Here is an 18,806-nt window from a genome sequence, read left to right as displayed (position 1 = left end):
TAACTCCCCTACTCTGTTTTTAACTGACAAATCCATACTTTCCCTAGGCTTTCTTAACTTGTTTAACTCCAAAATTTTTTCTTATTTTCATTAAAATTTCTTGACAGTGCCTCTCCCACTCTATCATCTGCTCTCCTTTTGCACTCTCTCACCACTCTCTTTACCTTTCTTTTACTCTCCATATACTCTGCTCTTCTTATAACACTTCTGCTTTGTAAAAACCTCTCATAAGCTACCTTTTTCTCTTTTATCACACCCTTTACTTCATCATTCCACCAATCACTCCTCTTTCCTCCTGCCCCCACCCTCCTATAACCACAAACTTCTGCCCCACATTCTAATACTGCATTTTTAAAACTATTCCAACCCTCTTCAAGCCCCCCACTACTCATCTTTGCACTAGCCCACCTTTCTGCCAATAGTCGCTTATATCTCACCCGAACTTCCTCCTCCCTTAGTTTATACACTTTCACCTCCCTCTTACTTGTTGTTGCCACCTTCCTCTTTTCCCATCTACCTCTTACTCTAACTGTAGCTACAACTAAATAATGATCCGATATATCAGTTGCCCCTCTATAAACATGTACATCCTGGAGCCTACCCATCAACCTTTTATCCACCAATACATAATCTAATAAACTACTTTCATTACGTCCTACATCATATCTTGTATATTTATTTATCCTCTTTTTCATAAAATATGTATTACTTATTACCAAATCTCTTTCTACACATAACTCAATTAAAGGCTCCCCATTTACATTTACCCCTGGCACCCCAAATTTACCTACTACTCCCTCCATAACATTTTTACCCACTTTAGCATTGAAATCCCCAACCACCATTACTCTCACACTTGATTCAAAACTCCCCATGCATTCACTCAACATTTGAAAGAAAAAAAAAAGATGAGGAAGAAGGGCTGTTTCACTTTACAGCAGTAGCCCAGAACCAAACCTACTGTACAAGCAGAGCCCACCAGTATTAAGACATCTGAAGTTCATGGCAAGTACTTCTAAATTATTAACTAGCTTAAAAAGCGTGGCTTACAACAAATATAGAAGTGATATATTTAGATAAGAAAATTAACTAAAGAACACATGCTGGATGCTCAAGCCCTACTCCTTAAAACTTCCTTCACACCCTCATTCCATCTATTCCCAGAGAATCCCTACCCCCTCTACATCCTTCCATTCCTGATTTATACATGCACTTCGTCATCTTGTTTTGCTCTATCCTCTCTTAAATGCCCAAACCAAATAGACAATCTCTTCTCCATACTCTGAATAGTACCTCTTATAACCCCACAACATCTTGCTTCCATAGATAAACTTCTGTGTTTCCAAAGATGCCTTAACACTTTATCTCCCTTCTTTCTTTTGTCTATTCCATGGTCCACTCTTTACAATTAATGGTTAAAAGCCTCAGTTTAGGAGTAAGAGCTCAATCCTTAAAAACACAGCTAGACTAATACAGGGCTAATTCACATCAGCTGGTTAAAGTCAAGTGGTAGAGGCCAAGAGACAGTGTTCACCCTAAACAAACTTATATAACTGATTTCAAACATTATATGTAATTACAGCTACTTGAGTACATAAGCATACAAAGCAGTGAAAGGCAATTTAAAAAGACCATTATAATCAAACAATATATACTCACCAACATTTCTTCTTTGGACCTTAATCTCAAAACCATTGTCTGGGTCTTTTTTACCCTTCAAGGCTGGGTCTTCTGGAGGTTCCATTCCTTTACTCCAGTCTGCACTAGTTTCTCTCACTGATACAAGTATACTGTTTGAAGAGTGAAAAAATTTCTGTAGCATTTAAGCACAGTATCAACATTCTACATAAAAAATATATTAAAAAGCATTCTTTGCAAATATTGTCTTCATTTTACTGAAAATTACTGCAGCTTTATTGAAACAATAAATAAAACATACGTTCTCAATAATTCCTTCTTGTTTTTGATAGCTTTTCGGAGGGGATCTCGGAGGGTAAGCTGCACGAAGTCCTGCAGCTCTTGGTAAATATTTCGTCGAATGGAGTCAAGAAAGACAGTCTCCATACGAGCCATTAACACCTGCAGTCCCTTGATCATGGCAATGACTTCAATTAATGCAAATTTTTCTTCATCTGTGTAGTTGTACCGAGTGGCCTGGAAATAACCCAATATCCTCATTAGTGATCATATACATTAGGACCCCCATATCTGCAGTTTACTGTGGCCCGAAAATAACCTTAATTTTGCTTAATAATAGCCTCAAAGTGCAAAAAGTGCTTCCCATCATTGAAAGTGATAATTCTCCACTCATTGTGTTATTTTTTCAATTAAACTTTATAATAGGTATGTATAGGACTTATATATAGGGTTTGCTATTATCCGTGGCTTCTGCATTCACGACAAGTCCTTGGAATGTATCCCGCGGATATGAGGATCCCACTGTATACTGCATGTACAAAATGGTTTTTGGGACTTGATGAGCTGGTAGAGTGTGAGCAAGGTAACATTTATATAAAGAAGGGATTCAGGAAAACCAGTTAGTTGGGCTTGAGTCTTGGAGGTGGGAAGTACAGTGCTTGAATTCTGAGGGAGGGATAGGAATATTTGCAGTTTGGTGAAGCATCTGAACTGTAGTATTGGCGTGCATCTGGCAAGACAGTGATAGAGTGAAAGCATTTCTTCTTTTTCAGTCAATCTACCTCAAAGGGAGATGTTTAAATTTAAATAAAAGATACAAATTATATAATCCTTTGAAAATAATTATTATCCATCATATACTTACATCATATCTTTATAATTTATTAAATAGGAAAAATTAAAAAAAGAATTCAAAAACAATTAGTATATGAACATGTAGGACAATGAGGAAAAAGAAAAAGACAATATTTACACATGAAGAAGTTACAATAAATGTATGATCTTTTAACTATTTTAGGCACATTCAAACATTCAACACCAAGAGCCAAATCCTATTAAAACTATATTTTGTAGGAGTGTTCTATAATGCAACTCTACACAAGTAACCTGCACATAGGAGAGAGAAGCTTAACCCTTTCAGGGTCCAGAGGCCAAATTTCAAAGGGTGCACCAGTGTCCAAGAATTTTCAAAAAAAAAATTTTTATTTTTTCTTATGAAATGGTAGAGAATCTTTTTCTGAAGGTAATAAAACAAAAAGTACAAAATTTTATGGAAAACTGATGAAATTATGCTCTCATGAATTTTGATGTGTCAGCGATATTTACGAATTGGCGATTTTGCCGACTTTGACTCCCATTTTAGGCCAATTACATTATTCCAGTCGACCAAATTCTTAGCTATTTCACTAGTATTACTTCTATTCTATCGATTGAGCACAAGAAATCGCCAAGTCAACTGTTTCAACTACAAAATGAAGTGATCGGAAATTGGTAATTTGTCCAATTTAACACAAAGTTCAAAATATTCCAATTTCAAAATAGGGTCCAGAATAAACAATGTAGGTATTCCTGGAACTAAACAAACATTTCCTCTGTTCATTACTTACGTTTTGAGGCTTTACAAATGAATTCCATTTTGATTTTTTATTCACATAATGAATTTTTATTCACACCAAAAAAGAGAAGATTTACTGTTATGTAATATTGTAATAATTGTATAAATATCATCACCACATTTGTGAATGTATATTAGACCCACCAGCTGGTGTGTATTAGACGTGTGAGGTCGTTTGTTTACTCTTGAACATCAGCAAAAATTTAACATTTCCCCTACTTTGAGCTCACTTTCAAGCCATTTCCAGTGCTAAAACCAATCAAAATCATCTCTATTTCTGTAATGTCTTCCATTCTATCAAATGAGACCAAGAAATCGCAAATACAACTATAAAAAACATGTGAAAAAACACTGCAAAGTCGCTGTTTTAATCAAAAATCACAGTCTCAATTTTTTTTCTTTCATTATACACAGTGTGCTGCAGGATTTGTTTTATGTGGTGCACACATATCACATAGATGTATTCTCTCATATCTAGGCCCAAATTTACCACTCACAATTTATCAGAGTGAGCTGAGCTCATGGCGTAGATCTACAGTTTGGACCCTGAACGTAAAGCCATAGATCTACAGGACGGACCCTGAAAGGGTTAAAACAACATTTTGATTCGACTTTGACCATTTACAAAGTCACACTAACACAAGAGAGTGAGGGTGCTAGTATATATAGGTGAGGGGGACAAGGACAGGACCAAGAGAGGTGGAAAAAGAAGTAGTGGTAGAGGTAATGCTGGTAGTGGAAGCAGTAGCAGAGAATAGTTTAGTGACACAAGAGAGAAAGTGAAGTGAAGGGTGAAGAGCGGCAAGAGAAATGAAAGTAGCAAAAGCAGTACAATAAATATTTATAATAGTACATAGTGTTCCTTATTTAATGACTATTTTTTGTCAGTTTTTACACAGGAAGATGTAAATGAGATTCCAGTAATTAACAATTATTTAGTTCCCGATGAATTTAAATTAACTAATATTACTGTCACGAGGGACATGGTTATTAAACAGATAGACAAACTGAAGCAAAATAAGTCCCCGGGACCCGATGAGTTGTTTTCCAGGGTACTTAACCCTTTGACTGTTTTCGACGTATAAATACGTCTTACGAGCCAATGTTTCTGACGTATATATACTCAATAATTCTAGCGGCTTCAAATCAAGCGGGAGAAAGCTGGTAGGCCCACATGTGAGAGAATGGGTCTGTGTGGTCAGTGTGCACCACATAAAAAAAATCCTGCAGCACACATTGCGTAATGAGAAAAAAAAACTCTGATCGTTTTTTTGGAATAAAACGCCGACTTTGAGGTGTATTTTCGTATAGTATTTATCGTTGTATTCGCGTTTTCATGGTCTTAGGTGAAAAAATGGAAAACATATTACAGAAATAGAGATGATTTTCATTACTTTGACGATGAAAACGACCTTGAAACTGAGCTCAAAGTAACGGAAATGTTCGATTTTTACCAATGTTCAGGAGTAAATAAATCACACCACACATCCAATACACGTCAACTGGGGAGTCTAATATTCTTTCACTAGTGCACTGATATTATTTATACCATTTTTACAATAATGCAGTAGTCTGCATAACAGTAAATTTTGTATTTTTTTGTATGAATAAAAAATCAAAATAGAATGCAATAATAATATAAGAGGGGCCTAGAGATGTGACTAATGAACAGAGCATATGTTATTTTAGTGCCACGAATGTCTACCTTGTTTATTCTGGACCCTATTTTGAAATTGGCATCTTTTTTAGTTTGCGTGAAATTGGCCAAATTGCCAATTTCTGACCACCATATTGGGTAGTCCAAATTAGTAAATGGGAGGTTTCTTGTACTCAGCTGATAGATAAAATGGAGTTCAAAAGAAATAGCTATGAGTTTGGTCAACTGAAACAATGGAATTGGCTGAAAATAGGGCTCAATGTCAGCGAAATCGCCGATACGCATATGTCGCCAAGACCACTAACTTTGCGGGAGCATAATTCCATGAGTTTTCGACCAAATTTCGAACTTTTGGTGTCATTACCATTGGGAAAAGATTCTCTATCATTTCGTAAGAAAAAATAATTTTTTTTTTTTCAAAAATTGAGCGACATAGAATGAGTTTCAGAGAGGGGCCTGAAACAGTCAAAGGGTTAAGGAATGCAAGATGGAGCTTAGTCAGCCATTAACGAGTGTGTTTAATGCGTCCATCCTTACCGGTGCTGTGCTAGAGTTATGGAAGATGGCTAATGTGGTTCCTATATTCAAATCAGGGGATAAGTCCGTTACTTCAAATTACCGTCCAATAAGCCTGACATCTATAGTGGGCAAGTTATTAGAATCAATTATAGCTGACATTATTAGAAGTCACCTTGAAGAGCATAACTTGATAAATGAATCTCAGCACGGATTCACGAGAGGTCGTTCCTGCCTGACAAACTTGCTGACATTCTTCAATAGAACATTTGAGCCAGTTGACAGTGATAAGGAATATGATATTGTTTATTTGGATTTTAGTAAAGCCTTCGATAGAGTACCTCACAAGAGACTCTTGAAAAAAGTGGCAGCTCATGGTATAGGAGGTAAAGTTCTAGCATGGATAGAGGCATGGCTTACCAATAGAAAGCAGAGAGTTACCATTAATGGTGTGAAATCTGAATGGGGATTAGTCACTAGTGGCGTTCCACAAGGATCAGTTTTAGGCCCTCTCTTGTTCATAATTTATATTAATGACCTTGATGAAGGGATTACGAGTGACATGAGTAAGTTTGCGGGAACAATGGGCTAGTAACCCCTTTTCCTGTAAAGATTACTAAAAAGAATAAGAAGAAGAAAATTGTCAAAGTGGGAAGTCTGAATGTGCGTGGATGTTGTGCAGATGATAAGAAAGAGATGATTGTGGATGTTATGAATGAGAAGAAGCTGGATGTCCTGGCTTTAAGTGAAACAAAGCTGAAGGGGGTGGGAGAGTTTCAGTGGAGAGGAATAAATGGGATTAGGTCAGGGGTTTCAAATAGAGTTAGAGCTAAAGAAGGAGTAGCAATAATGTTGAAGGATAAGCTATGGCAGGAAAAGAGGGACTATAAATGTATTAATTCAAGGATTATGTGGAGTAAAATAAAGATTGGATGTGAAAAGTGGGTTATAATAAGCGTGTATGCACCTGGAGAAGAGAGAAGTGTAGAGGAGAGAGAGAGATTTTGGGAAATGTTGAGTGAATGCGTGGGGAGTTTTGAATCAAGTGTGAGAGTAATGGTGGTTGGGGATTTCAATGCTAAAGTGGGTAAAAATGTTATGGAGGGAGTAGTAGGTAAATTTGGGGTGCCAGGGGTAAATGTAAATGGGGAGCCTTTAATTGAGCTATGTGTAGAAAGAAATTTGGTAATAAGTAATACATATTTTATGAAAAAGAGGATAAATAAATATACAAGGTATGATGTAGCACGTAATGAAAGTAGTTTATTAGATTATGTATTGGTGGATAAAAGGTTGATGGGTAGGCTCCAGGATGTACATGTTTATAGAGGGGCAACTGATATATCGGATCATTATTTAGTTGTAGCTACAGTTAGAGTAAGAGGTAGATGGGAAAAGAGGAAGGTGGCAACAACAAGTAAGAGGGAGGTGAAAGTGTATAAACTAAGGGAGGAGGAAGTTCGGGTGAGATATAAGCGACTATTGGCAGAAAGGTGGGATAGTGCAAAGATGAGTAATGGGGGGGTTGAAGAGGGTTGGAATAGTTTTAAAAATGCAGTATTAGAATGTGGGGCAGAAGTTTGTGGTTATAGGAGGGTGGGTGCAGGAGGAAAGAGGAGTGATTGGTGGAATGATGAAGTAAAGGGTGTGATAAAAGAGAAAAAGGTAGCTTATGAGAGGTTTTTACAAAGCAGAAGTGTTATAAGAAGAGCAGAATATATGGAGAGTAAAAGAAAGGTAAAGAGAGTGGTGAGAGAGTGCAAAAGGAGAGCAGATGATAGAGTGGGAGAGGCACTGTCAAGAAATTTTAATGAAAATAAGAAAAAATTTTGGAGTGAGTTAAACAAGTTAAGAAAGCCAAGGGAAAATATGGATTTGTCAGTTAAAAACAGAGTAGGGGAGTTAGTAGATGGGGAGATGGAGGTATTAGGTAGATGGCGAGAATATTTTGAGGAACTTTTAAATGTTAAGGAAGAAACAGAGGCAGTAATTTCATGCACTGGTCAGGGAGGTATACCATCTTTTAGGAGTGAAGAAGAGCAGAATGTAAGTGTGGGGGAGGTACGTGAGGCATTACGTAAAATGAAAGGGGGTAAAGCAGCTGGTACTGATGGGATCATGACAGAAATGTTAAAAGCAGGGGGGGATATAGTGTTGGAGTGGTTGGTACTTTTGTTTAATAAATGTATGAAAGAGGGGAAGGTACCTAGGGATTGGCGGAGAGCATGTATAGTCCCTTTATATAAAGGGAAAGGGGACAAAAGAGACTGTAAAAATTATAGAGGAATAAGCTTACTGAGTATACCAGGAAAAGTGTACGGTAGGGTTATAATTGAAAGAATTAGAGGTAAGACAGAATGTAGGATTGCGGATGAGCAAGGAGGTTTCAGAGTGGGTAGGGGATGTGTAGATCAAGTGTTTACATTGAAGCATATATGTGAACAGTATTTAGATAAAGGTAGGGAAGTTTTTATTGCATTTATGGATTTAGAAAAGGCATATGATAGAGTGGATAGAGGAGCAATGTGGCAGATGTTGCAAGTATATGGAATAGGTGGTAAGTTATTAAATGCTGTAAAGAGTTTTTATGAAGATAGTGAGGCTCAGGTTAGGGTGTGTAGAAGAGAGGGAGACTATTTCCCGGTAAAAGTAGGTCTTAGACAGGGATGTGTAATGTCACCATGGTTGTTTAATATATTTATAGATGGGGTTGTTAAGGAAGTAAATGCTAGGGTGTTTGGGAGAGGGGTGGGATTAAATTATGGGGAATCAAATTCAAAATGGGAATTGACACAGTTACTTTTTGCTGATGATACTGTGCTTATGGGAGATTCTAAAGAAAAATTGCAAAGGTTAGTGGATGAGTTTGGGAATGTGTGTAAAGGTAGAAAGTTGAAAGTGAACATAGAAAAGAGTAAGGTGATGAGGGTGTCAAATGATTTAGATAAAGAAAAATTGGATATCAAATTGGGGAGGAGGAGTATGGAAGAAGTGAATGTTTTCAGATACTTGGGAGTTGACGTGTCGGCGGATGGATTTATGAAGGATGAGGTTAATCATAGAATTGATGAGGGAAAAAAGGTGAGTGGTGCGTTGAGGTATATGTGGAGTCAAAAAACGTTATCTATGGAGGCAAAGAAGGGAATGTATGAAAGTATAGTAGTACCAACACTCTTATATGGGTGTGAAGCTTGGGTGGTAAATGCAGCAGCGAGGAGACGGTTGGAGGCAGTGGAGATGTCCTGTTTAAGGGCAATGTGTGATGTAAATATTATGCAGAAAATTCGGAGTGTGGAAATTAGGAGAAGGTGTGGAGTTAATAAAAGTATTAGTCAGAGGGCAGAAGAGGGGTTGTTGAGGTGGTTTGGTCATTTAGAGAGAATGGATCAAAGTAGAATGACATGGAAAGCATATAAATCTATAGGGGAAGGAAGGCGGGGTAGGGGTCGTCCTCGAAAGGGTTGGAGAGAGGGGGTAAAGGAGGTTTTGTGGGTAAGGGGCTTGGACTTCCAGCAAGCGTGCGTGAGCGTGTTAGATAGGAGTGAATGGAGACGAATGGTACTTGGGACCTGACGATCTGTTGGAGTGTGAGCAGGGTAATATTTAGTGAAGGGATTCAGGGAAACCGGTTATTTTCATATAGTCGGACTTGAGTCCTGGAAATGGGAAGTACAATGCCTGCACTTTAAAGGAGGGGTTTGGGATATTGGCAGTTTGGAGGGATATGTTGTGTATCTTTATATGTGTATGCTTCTAGACTGTTGTATTCTGAGCACCTCTGCAAAAACAGTGATAATGTGCGAGTGTGGTGAAAGTGTTGAATGATGATGAAAGTATTTTCTTTTTGGGGATTTTCTTTCTTTTTTGGGTCACCCTGCCTCGGTGGGAGACGGCCGACTTGTTGAAAAAAAAAAAACAAAAAAAAAACAAAGATAGGCCGTATAATTCACCCTGAGAAGGATAGCAACGAACTCCAGGAGGATTTGGACAAATGAATGTCCTGGTCTGAAAAATGGCAGATGATGTTCAATGTCGATAAGTGTAAGGTACTAGCCCTTGGTAATGAAAATAACCCTCGAAGCTATAATCTAGGTAAAGTAGAGCTTGATCATACAGAATGTGAAAAGGACTTGGGAGTCATGGTGAGCAGAAATCTAAAGCCAAGACAGCAGTGCCTTAGTGTGCGCAACAAGGCCAACAGATTACTTGGATTTATCTCAAGAAATATAAGCAACAGAAGTCCAAAAGTTATTTTACAGCTCTATACATCACTAGTGAGGCCTCATTTAGATTATGCTGCTCAGTTTTGGTCCCCTTACTACAGGATGGATATAGACTCATTAGAGAACATACAGAGAAGAATGACTAAAATGATTTACTGTGTAAGGAATCTCCCGTATGAAGATAGACTTAAAGCCTTAAATCTTCACTCTCTGGAGAGACGTAGAATGAGAGGAGATATAATTGAGGTGTATAAGTGGATGGCGGGCATAAACAAAGGAGATATTGAGGGTGTTGAACCAGGTAAGAACCAGAAATAATGAATTTAAGTTGGATAAATTTAGATTTAGAAAGGACATAGGTAAGTACTGGTTTTCTAACAGAGTTGTAGATGTGTGGAACAGTCTTCCCAGTGGGGTGATAGAGGCTAAGACCTTGGGTAGCTTTAAGAAGAGACTGGACAAATATATGAGTGGGAGGGGCTTGGTTTGAATGGTGTCATTGGGTACGGGAGTTATTTCTTGGGTAGCTTTAGGTAGAGGTCGTTTTGATAAGGACCTGCCTCGCATGGGCCAGTAGGCCTTCTGCAGTGTTCCTACATTCTTATGTTCTTAGTATCTGGGCATCTCTGCAAAAACAGTGATTATGTATGAGTGAGGTGAAAGTGTTGAATGATGATGAAAGTATTTTCGTCTTTGGGATTTTCTTTTTTTTTCGTCACCCTGCCCGGCCGACTTGTTGAAAAAAAAAATAGTAGTAGAAGTGGGCTTGGTCTAACGACAAGAAAAAAGGAGCATAGCAGGAGAGCTAAGGGCCCAGTCCCATAAAGCAGCTGTTTGTGATTTTTTTAACACGTTGGCCATTTCCCACCGAGGCAAGGTGACCCAAAAAGAAAGAAAAACCCAAAACAAAAGAAAAAACTTTCATCATCATTCAATACTTTCACCATCATTCATACATTATCACTGTCTTTGCAGAGGGGCTCAGATATGACAGTTTAGACGTCCCTCCAAACTGCCAATATCCTAAACCTCTCCTTTGAATTGCAGGCACTGTACTTCCCATTTCCAGGACTCATGTCTGGCTAAACTGGTTTCCCTGAATCCCTTCACAAAATATTACCCTGCTCACAGTCCAACAGTTCGTCAGGTCCCAAAAACCATTCATCTCCATTCACTCCTATCTAACACACATACGCACGCTTGCTGAAAATCCAAGTCGTTCGCCCACAAAACCTCCTTTACCCCCTCCCTCCAACCTTTTCGGGGACGACCCCTATCCTGCCTTCCTTCCCCAATAAATTTATACGCTCTCCAAGTCATTCTACTTTGTTCCATTCTCTCTAAATGACCAATCCACCTCAACAGCCCCTCTTCAGCCCTCTGAATAATACTTTTAGTAACTCCACACCTCCTAATTTCTACACTCTGAATTCTCTGCATAATATTTACACCACACATTACCCTTAGACATGACATCTCCACTGCCTCCAGCAGCCTCCTCGCTGCAGCATTTACAACCCATGCTTCACACTCATATAAGAGTGTTGGTGCCACTATACTCACAAACATTCTCTTCTTTGCCTCCACGGATAATGTTCTTTGTCTCCACAGATACCTCAACGCACCACTCACCTTTTTCCCAAAATATCTGAAAACATTCACTTCTTCCATACTCCCTCCCTCCAATGTGATATCCAGTTTTTCTTCATCTAACTTGCTTAATACCATCATCACCTTACTCTTACCTATATTCACTTGCAACTTTCTACCTTTACATACCCTTTTACACACTGTTTGTGATACAGTAGATTATTAGGATTCATTGGGAAGCACACCCATTAGTCACAGAAAATCTGGGGAAGAGGAAGTAATCATGCTTAATCCAAGGAAATACTCCAGTTCCTTGGAATAAGACCCCATCACCAGCATAAAGACACTTCACAGATTCAGCCATTAGAAAGACAACATAGGCAAACCCAGTCCCCAGTATCAAACCTCTCCTCATTAAACCTCTCATAACCTCTTGCTAACACTCTCTTTCCCACCCATAAATTTAGAATAATAGGTGGACCAACCATATATTACCAGAATGTAAAAAAGACTTACTGTGCCACACAGAAGAGTACTTGAAAAACTGGAAGAGCTGGGATAAAATAAAGTTTTTTTTTTTTACTTATATGCTGGCTGTCTCTCACAGAGGCAGGGTGACCTAAAAAGGAAACACTTTCACCATCACTCACATTAACACTGTCTTGCCAGAGGTGCACAGATATGAATAAAATAAAGGTAGTAGCATATATCTGACTGAGAGGAAGCAAAGAGTTTCAGCAGGGGATGAAGCATCAGAATGGGAACATAACTAATGGTGTACCCAAAGCATTGAACTGATTCCTATATTTTTTCCAAGAATATATAAGTTACTTACCAGAAGATATGAAATACAGCATATCCTTGTTTGAAGATGTCAATACATACAGAATACAAATGGGAAAGAAGGCTGCAAAACCTGAGCAGACTACAGGAAAAGTAAAAAAAGTTATTACCAAAATTTAACCACAGTGCAGTAAAAACAAGGTAATGAAACTGGGAGGACAGGGAAGACCAGAGACACTCTAACTAGAGAAGTAACTAGAAGATGACATGGATGGGAACTATATACTGAAATGAGCCACAGAAATACATGAAAACACTTTTCAACAGTACAGTACAAGCTGACTCTATACCAGGGGTTCAAAAATAAATATAAAATTGCCATTTCATATTAGTTGACTAAAATACATAGATTTAAGAAGCAGGACCAAGAGCTAGAACTCACCACTAGCAAACATGACACTGAGGAATGTATTGGCAAAAACAAGAATATTCTCTAAGTCAAAAAGAGCTTACTCTCTCATATTCCTCGGCATCAACAGGACAATGGTTGTTTGAGTGGTGATCTGTTGGGTGAAGAAGTTTCCATGAATATAATTCTGTGACAACACTCGTCCATTCACTGAGTAGCTGCAGACCATGGAGAGCCAAATCTGCTATATCTTTGTTCTCTGCATCAGTTCTAGCAGTCTCTTTGTATGTAGTAATAACCTAGGAAGATCATCAATTTATTAGAATAAGACTACTTATCAACATCTAATCAACCCAAAAAAAAATTGTCACTACTGAAAATATTATCACTTGAGATGACTGATTTCTCTTAGTCCAGACCAGAAGTGCAGCCAGGATTACATTCTGGAGAGGCTTAAGCCAGAACTTCAATCTGGAGGAGCTTAAAAATACAGATGTTGAAAACAAAAAAATTATCTTTAAAAATATGATTTTCAGTGTGTGGGTGTGAAATTTCTTAAACTATCATGCTTTTGTGGTCACCGGCCATTAATTGAAAAAAAATATGGAAAGTATTTGCCTCTGTGGAGGCTTTAGCCCCCTTAGCCTTCCCTGGCTGCACCCGAGTCAAACACCCAGATATACACCTACTTAAGGTTCTCTCTATTTCATCTAATTGAAACATACCAAGTAGTGGCAAAAATATGAGGAAAACAAAATGAATATTTTGACCTGCATCTGACGTCTCTTCAGAAGGATGAAACAGTAAAAGCTAGGCTAACAGAAGAAAAATATGACATACAGAGTAAGATGAAGAAGGGAAGTACAGACAGCATGATCCAGAGTATGACTGGCAAGCTTATATGGAGGTACTCTAATAATATTAAAGCTGCTGTGACTGATGCATCGACTCATATTCTCATACTAGTCGCTTGACAGCCTAGGTCTATGATATAAGTAAATAAAATCAATTTATGTTAGATGGGGATGGTGCATTTCAGAAGGCTATTTGTATTGTGATGTTCACGTACTTCAAGCAAGAGATTTAATAAATGAATGATGGTGAATACCTTTTCCTCATTGGGTTAACTTACATTAGTGGGAAGCTCTAATGTGATAAAACACACAAAGTAACAAAAACATATATTACTACACTGTTCTCACTTAGTGACGTACTCGTTTACCAACGACTCGGCCTTATGATGGATTCTCTGGCCAGTATGCATACCTAAATAATGTATATGAGAGCTGATCTCCTCTATTCTGTTTATTACAATATACAGTACACTACTGTATAAACATTTAAAAATATAATAAGTGTTATAAATGGTGCAAACGTGACATTAAAACAATATCAAAGATGGTTGACACAAACCCACTACATGACTATAATTATAGTATGCTCGTTTAGTGATGAATTCGTTTACTGACACAGTCTTAGGAATGGAACTTTGTCATTAAGTGAGGAGAGGCTGTAGTGTATATACAGGTCGACCATCACTAATGCGATTCCGTCAGTATTCTAGCACTATTTTGGCAAGCATAATTTCAAATTTCTGGAGTTGTCACACCAACCTGCCGCTACTGTTTGGTTTACCTGGAGAGGGTTTCGGGGGTCAATGCCCCCGTGGCTCGGTCTGAGACCAGGCCTCATGGTGGATCAGGGCCTGATCAGCCACGTTGTTACTGCTGGCCGCACGCAAACTGATGCATGAACCACAGCCTGGCTGTCAGGTACTGACTTTTGGTGCCTGTCTAGTGCCTTCTTGAAGACAGCCAGGGGTCTATTGGTAATTTCCCTTATGTATGCTGGGAGGCAGTTGAACAGTCTTGGGCCCTGGACACTTACTGTGTTGTCTCTCAGTGTACTCATGGCAGCCCTGCTTTTCATCGGGGGAATGTTACATCTCCTGCCGAGTCTTTTACTTTCATAGGGAGTGATTTTCGAGTGCAGGTTTGGTACCAATCCCTCCAGGACCTTCCAAGTGTATATTATCATGTGTCTCTCTCGCCTGCATTCCAGGAAATACAGATCAAGGACCTTCAACCATTTCCAGTAATTTAGGTACCTTATCATACTTAAGTGGCACTACTTGCTGCATAAGTCATTCCAATTTCTTTTTTTCCATTTACCGTTATAACCTATTCACTTTTAGTCCTAGCCATGCTTCTTGTTGTGTAAAGCATATACACAGTACACTGTCCATAAAAGATAAGGTGGCTTTGAAGCCACTGTCAGTTGCCATGAGCTCAGCTCACTCAGATAAGCTGTGACTGGTAAATTTGGGCATACATATGAGAGAACAGGTCTGTGTGGTAAGTGTGCACTATATAAAAAAAAATCATACAGCACACAGTGTGTAATGAGAAAAACTACAACCCTGTTTATGGTGTAAAACAGCAACTTTGCAGCGTATTTTCGTATGGCTTTTATGGTTGTGTTCTCGTTTTTTTGTCTCATTTGATAGAATGGAAGATATATTACAGAAATAGATGTGATTTTGATTGATTTCATGATAGAAAGTACCTTGAAATTGAGCTCAAACTAGCAGAAATGTTTGATTTTTGAAGAGTAAACAAATGATGTCACCGTCCAATACGTGTCCAACTGGCCGGTCTAATACGCAGTCACGAATGACTTGACATTATTTATACAACTATTATAATAATGCAGTAGTCTACATAATAGTAAATCTTCTACTCTGTGTGTGAATGAAAATTCAAAATGGAGAGCAAGCGTAATATAAGAAGGGCCTGGAGACGTGACAAATGAACAGAGAAAATGTTATTTTAGTGCTAGGAATGTCTGCAATGTTTATTCTGGACCCTATTTTGAAACTGGCATCTCTTGAAATTTGTGTGAAACTGGCCAAATTACCGATTTCTGGTAAATGGGCAGTTTCTTGTACTCAGCCAACAGAACAGAAGGAATACTAGCAAAATAGCTATGAGTTTGGTAGACTAGAACAATGGAATGGGCCAAAAATAGGGCGTAAAGTGGGTGAAGTCGCCCATGCGTAAATATCGCCGTTGGGTTAAGTGTATTCTAACCTAACCACTCTGTAATCCAGCAAAATCAGTAATCTGGCACCCTACAGGTCCTGATGGTGCCAGATTAGTGTTGGTCAACCTGTACTAACACATGAAATGTTCCTTAAGTCTTAAACACTATAAGGAAAATACCTATAGATATAATTCATTAACTTTATTTGCAAGACACACCTCATTACTATATCTAGCAAGATCAGAGATGTATTTGATATGCTCCTCACGGATACGAGGCAGATGGCACATAAGGTCTGCCTGGGGACTGATGGATGAGGCACTACACATTGGCCACATCTTGGAATCAAAGTTCTTGCTCCTTTTTATATAATTGAAAGGAGCAATCTGCATATCTCCAAACAGTGGTACAACTTCTAAATTCTGTAAATGTAAAAGGTAACTTAGGTCAATAAAAACACTCAAGTTCCAATATTATTAGCTCTTGTACTTTTGATACTACTGTTTTTTTGTTTTTTTTCAACAAGTCGGCCGTCTCCCACCGAGGCAGGGTGACCCAAAAAGAAAGAAAATCCCCAAAAAGAAAATACTTCCATCTTCATTCAACACTTTCACCTCACTCACACATAATCACTGTTTTTGCAGAGGTGCCCAGACTACAACAGCTTAGAAGTATATACATATAAAAATACACAATATACCCCTCCAAACTGCCAATATCCCAAACCCCTCCTTTAGAGTGCAGGCATTGTACTTCCCATTTCCAGGACTCAAGTCCGGATATATAAAATAACCGGTTTCCCTGAATCCCTTCACTAAATATTACCCTGCTCACACTCCAACAGCTCGTCAGGTCCCAAATACCATTCGTCTCCATTCACTCCTATCTAACACGCTCACGCACACTTCCTGGAAGTCCAAACCCCTTGCCCACAACACCTCCTTTATTACTGTTACATGTACTAATTATTTCAACTGCTACTTAAACTTCCCAAACATCTTATTTCACTACATGGTATATTTATATTAAAATAAGAGATTGATTTAATTTAATAGAAGGGTTTGCTTACCCATAAGCAAATGAAAATACAAAACGGCTTTTACTGCCATACAACATTCTGATTATCCTTTGAGTAATGCAAAATTATGTACTACACATATAGAAATAAATCTTTGATTATTACCTTAAAAATTTTGTCTATCTTATCCAGTTTGATCTTCTTCTTCTGGTCTAGTTTATTGATGTTGCAGATTTCCGAGTCAATGAGGAAGAGGCCAAAGCCCATCACCTTCACCAGCATCTGTTTCTCCTTGGGAGCCAGGTACATGCGGTTCTCAAACATATGAACTGAGATGTTCACCACATCACCTGAAGTCACAAAGTAGGTAATGAAAACATACACGTAAAAAACCTAGTGAAAGCTTGTGAAGTTTAAATAGTAGTAATATACAGTATAGTCAACCACAAGTTAACAACCTAGTGAGAAAGGTATGTGAATACGATGCACATGCAACACCTAGATATCATTATTTATGAAGATGTTTTGCCAATCAGTGACTTTTTCAATCTGATACAGAGGTTATATACTGGAGACAGTGGAAGAAACAGAGAGGTAATTTTAAGGTGTTCAGTCCTTCACGTGTGGTCCTTTAGCCTTGATAAAGCTACAGCAAATGTATGAGGATGGAAATTTTTATACTAATGCCAAAGGAGAGGTACAGCAACTGAAGACTACTTTCACTAGTGGGTCCCACCCATCTGTGATGATGTTTTCAATTTCTGAACCTCTCTTATAGCTCCAGTATATAAGCCTCCATCTTTGTGCATTTAATTTAGTTTTATCAAGATTAAGGGATGGCACACCTTCAGTCAAAGCTGAGGGACTGAATGCTTCAAAATTACCTTCCACTTCTTCCCTTCTTCAGCATATAATCAATGTATGGGAAAGCAAAAGTTGTTGGTTGGAGAAACATCTTCATAAATAAAGACACCAAGGTGTTGCATATATATCTTATTCATCAACTTGTAAGTATTGTAAATCATTACTTTAATAAGAAAAGCAATCGCCACTTGCTTACTTAGACAAGAATATGTAGAAAGAATGAAGAACGTCCTACTTAATAGTAACCAAGCATATACAAGTAAAAAATAAATAAAAAATGAAGAACTTCCATAAATATGCAAGAAAGTGAAAATCATATGTGAATGAAAAAAAGTCAAACATTGATAAAGTAAGAAAAAAAATATGCACAAAAGAAAAAGCTTAAATAACAATGAATAATTATGAGAGGAAAAAGGAATAATGATGCACATGAGTGCCTCTGCAAAGACAGTGATTATGTGTGAGTGAGGTGAAAGTGTTGAATGATGATGAAAGTATTTTCTTTTTGGGGATTTTCTTTTTTTTGGGGGGTCACCCTGCCTCGGTGGGAGACGATCGACAGGTTAAAAAAAAAATGAGGAAAGGAGATGAAAAAAAAAGGTTAAATAATATTGAACAAGTGGCAGAAAAATGGTTTATTGAATTCTTGTAATAAATAATAATAAAAATACAGCATTTGAAAAGCAGAGTATTTTCCTTCAGAAACAACACGAAGACCGCACACCAAATACTCACAGAGAAGGTCTTCATATGACGGGATTGCTGTGAGCTTCTCCTTAAGTGTGTCACGTATTTTGTTTTGAGTGGCGAGGAACATGGAGAGATTCTGTGATTCCTGAAGAGACTGTGTATCACTCATTACTTTCAGGAACTGTGCAGCTCTGGTGTAATCAAAATAAATTAGTACTATAATTGGTATTCAATTACCTATGTGCAAAGTGAAATTCATAATAATGTGAATGTAACCTTGAAAATCAAGGAGTAGTCATGTCAAGATTAAACTATTAATGTAACCAGGATCAATAAGAAGCACTGATAGTATCTTGGTATGATAATTTTCTCATGCATCTGGCCTCTAGATTATTAAACTCATATGAATACTATATATATATTTATAAAGATATATTAGTATAAAATAAAAAAATAAATATACGAGTATAAAATAATATAAT

At 37.9% G+C, this 18,806-nt stretch overlaps 1 protein-coding gene across 6 annotated transcripts in view; it reads right to left on the bottom strand.

Annotated features, from left to right (window-relative positions):
* The window catches only part of Cyfip (Cytoplasmic FMR1-interacting protein Sra-1), a 143,503-nt gene that overhangs the window by 79,977 nt on the left and 44,720 nt on the right, over window positions 1-18,806 (bottom strand). For all 6 annotated transcript variants that reach the window (XM_053789637.2, XM_053789640.2, XM_053789639.2 and 3 more), the window contains 6 exons: window positions 18,370-18,515; window positions 16,936-17,120; window positions 15,971-16,174; window positions 12,815-13,009; window positions 1,940-2,154; window positions 1,660-1,790 (listed from right to left, as the gene is read on the bottom strand). In XM_053789637.2, the coding sequence (XP_053645612.2) occupies window positions 1,660-1,790; window positions 1,940-2,154; window positions 12,815-13,009; window positions 15,971-16,174; window positions 16,936-17,120; window positions 18,370-18,515 (1,076 nt within the window). The remainder of the gene's footprint in view (window positions 1-1,659; window positions 1,791-1,939; window positions 2,155-12,814; window positions 13,010-15,970; window positions 16,175-16,935; window positions 17,121-18,369; window positions 18,516-18,806) is intronic.

The sequence above is a fragment of the Cherax quadricarinatus genome, chromosome 68, assembly GCF_038502225.1.
Source record: "Cherax quadricarinatus isolate ZL_2023a chromosome 68, ASM3850222v1, whole genome shotgun sequence".
Lineage (NCBI taxonomy): Eukaryota > Metazoa > Arthropoda > Malacostraca > Decapoda > Parastacidae > Cherax > Cherax quadricarinatus.
Note: the sequence above shows the minus strand (reverse complement) of the source record. Positions and strands in the feature narration are given on the sequence as shown.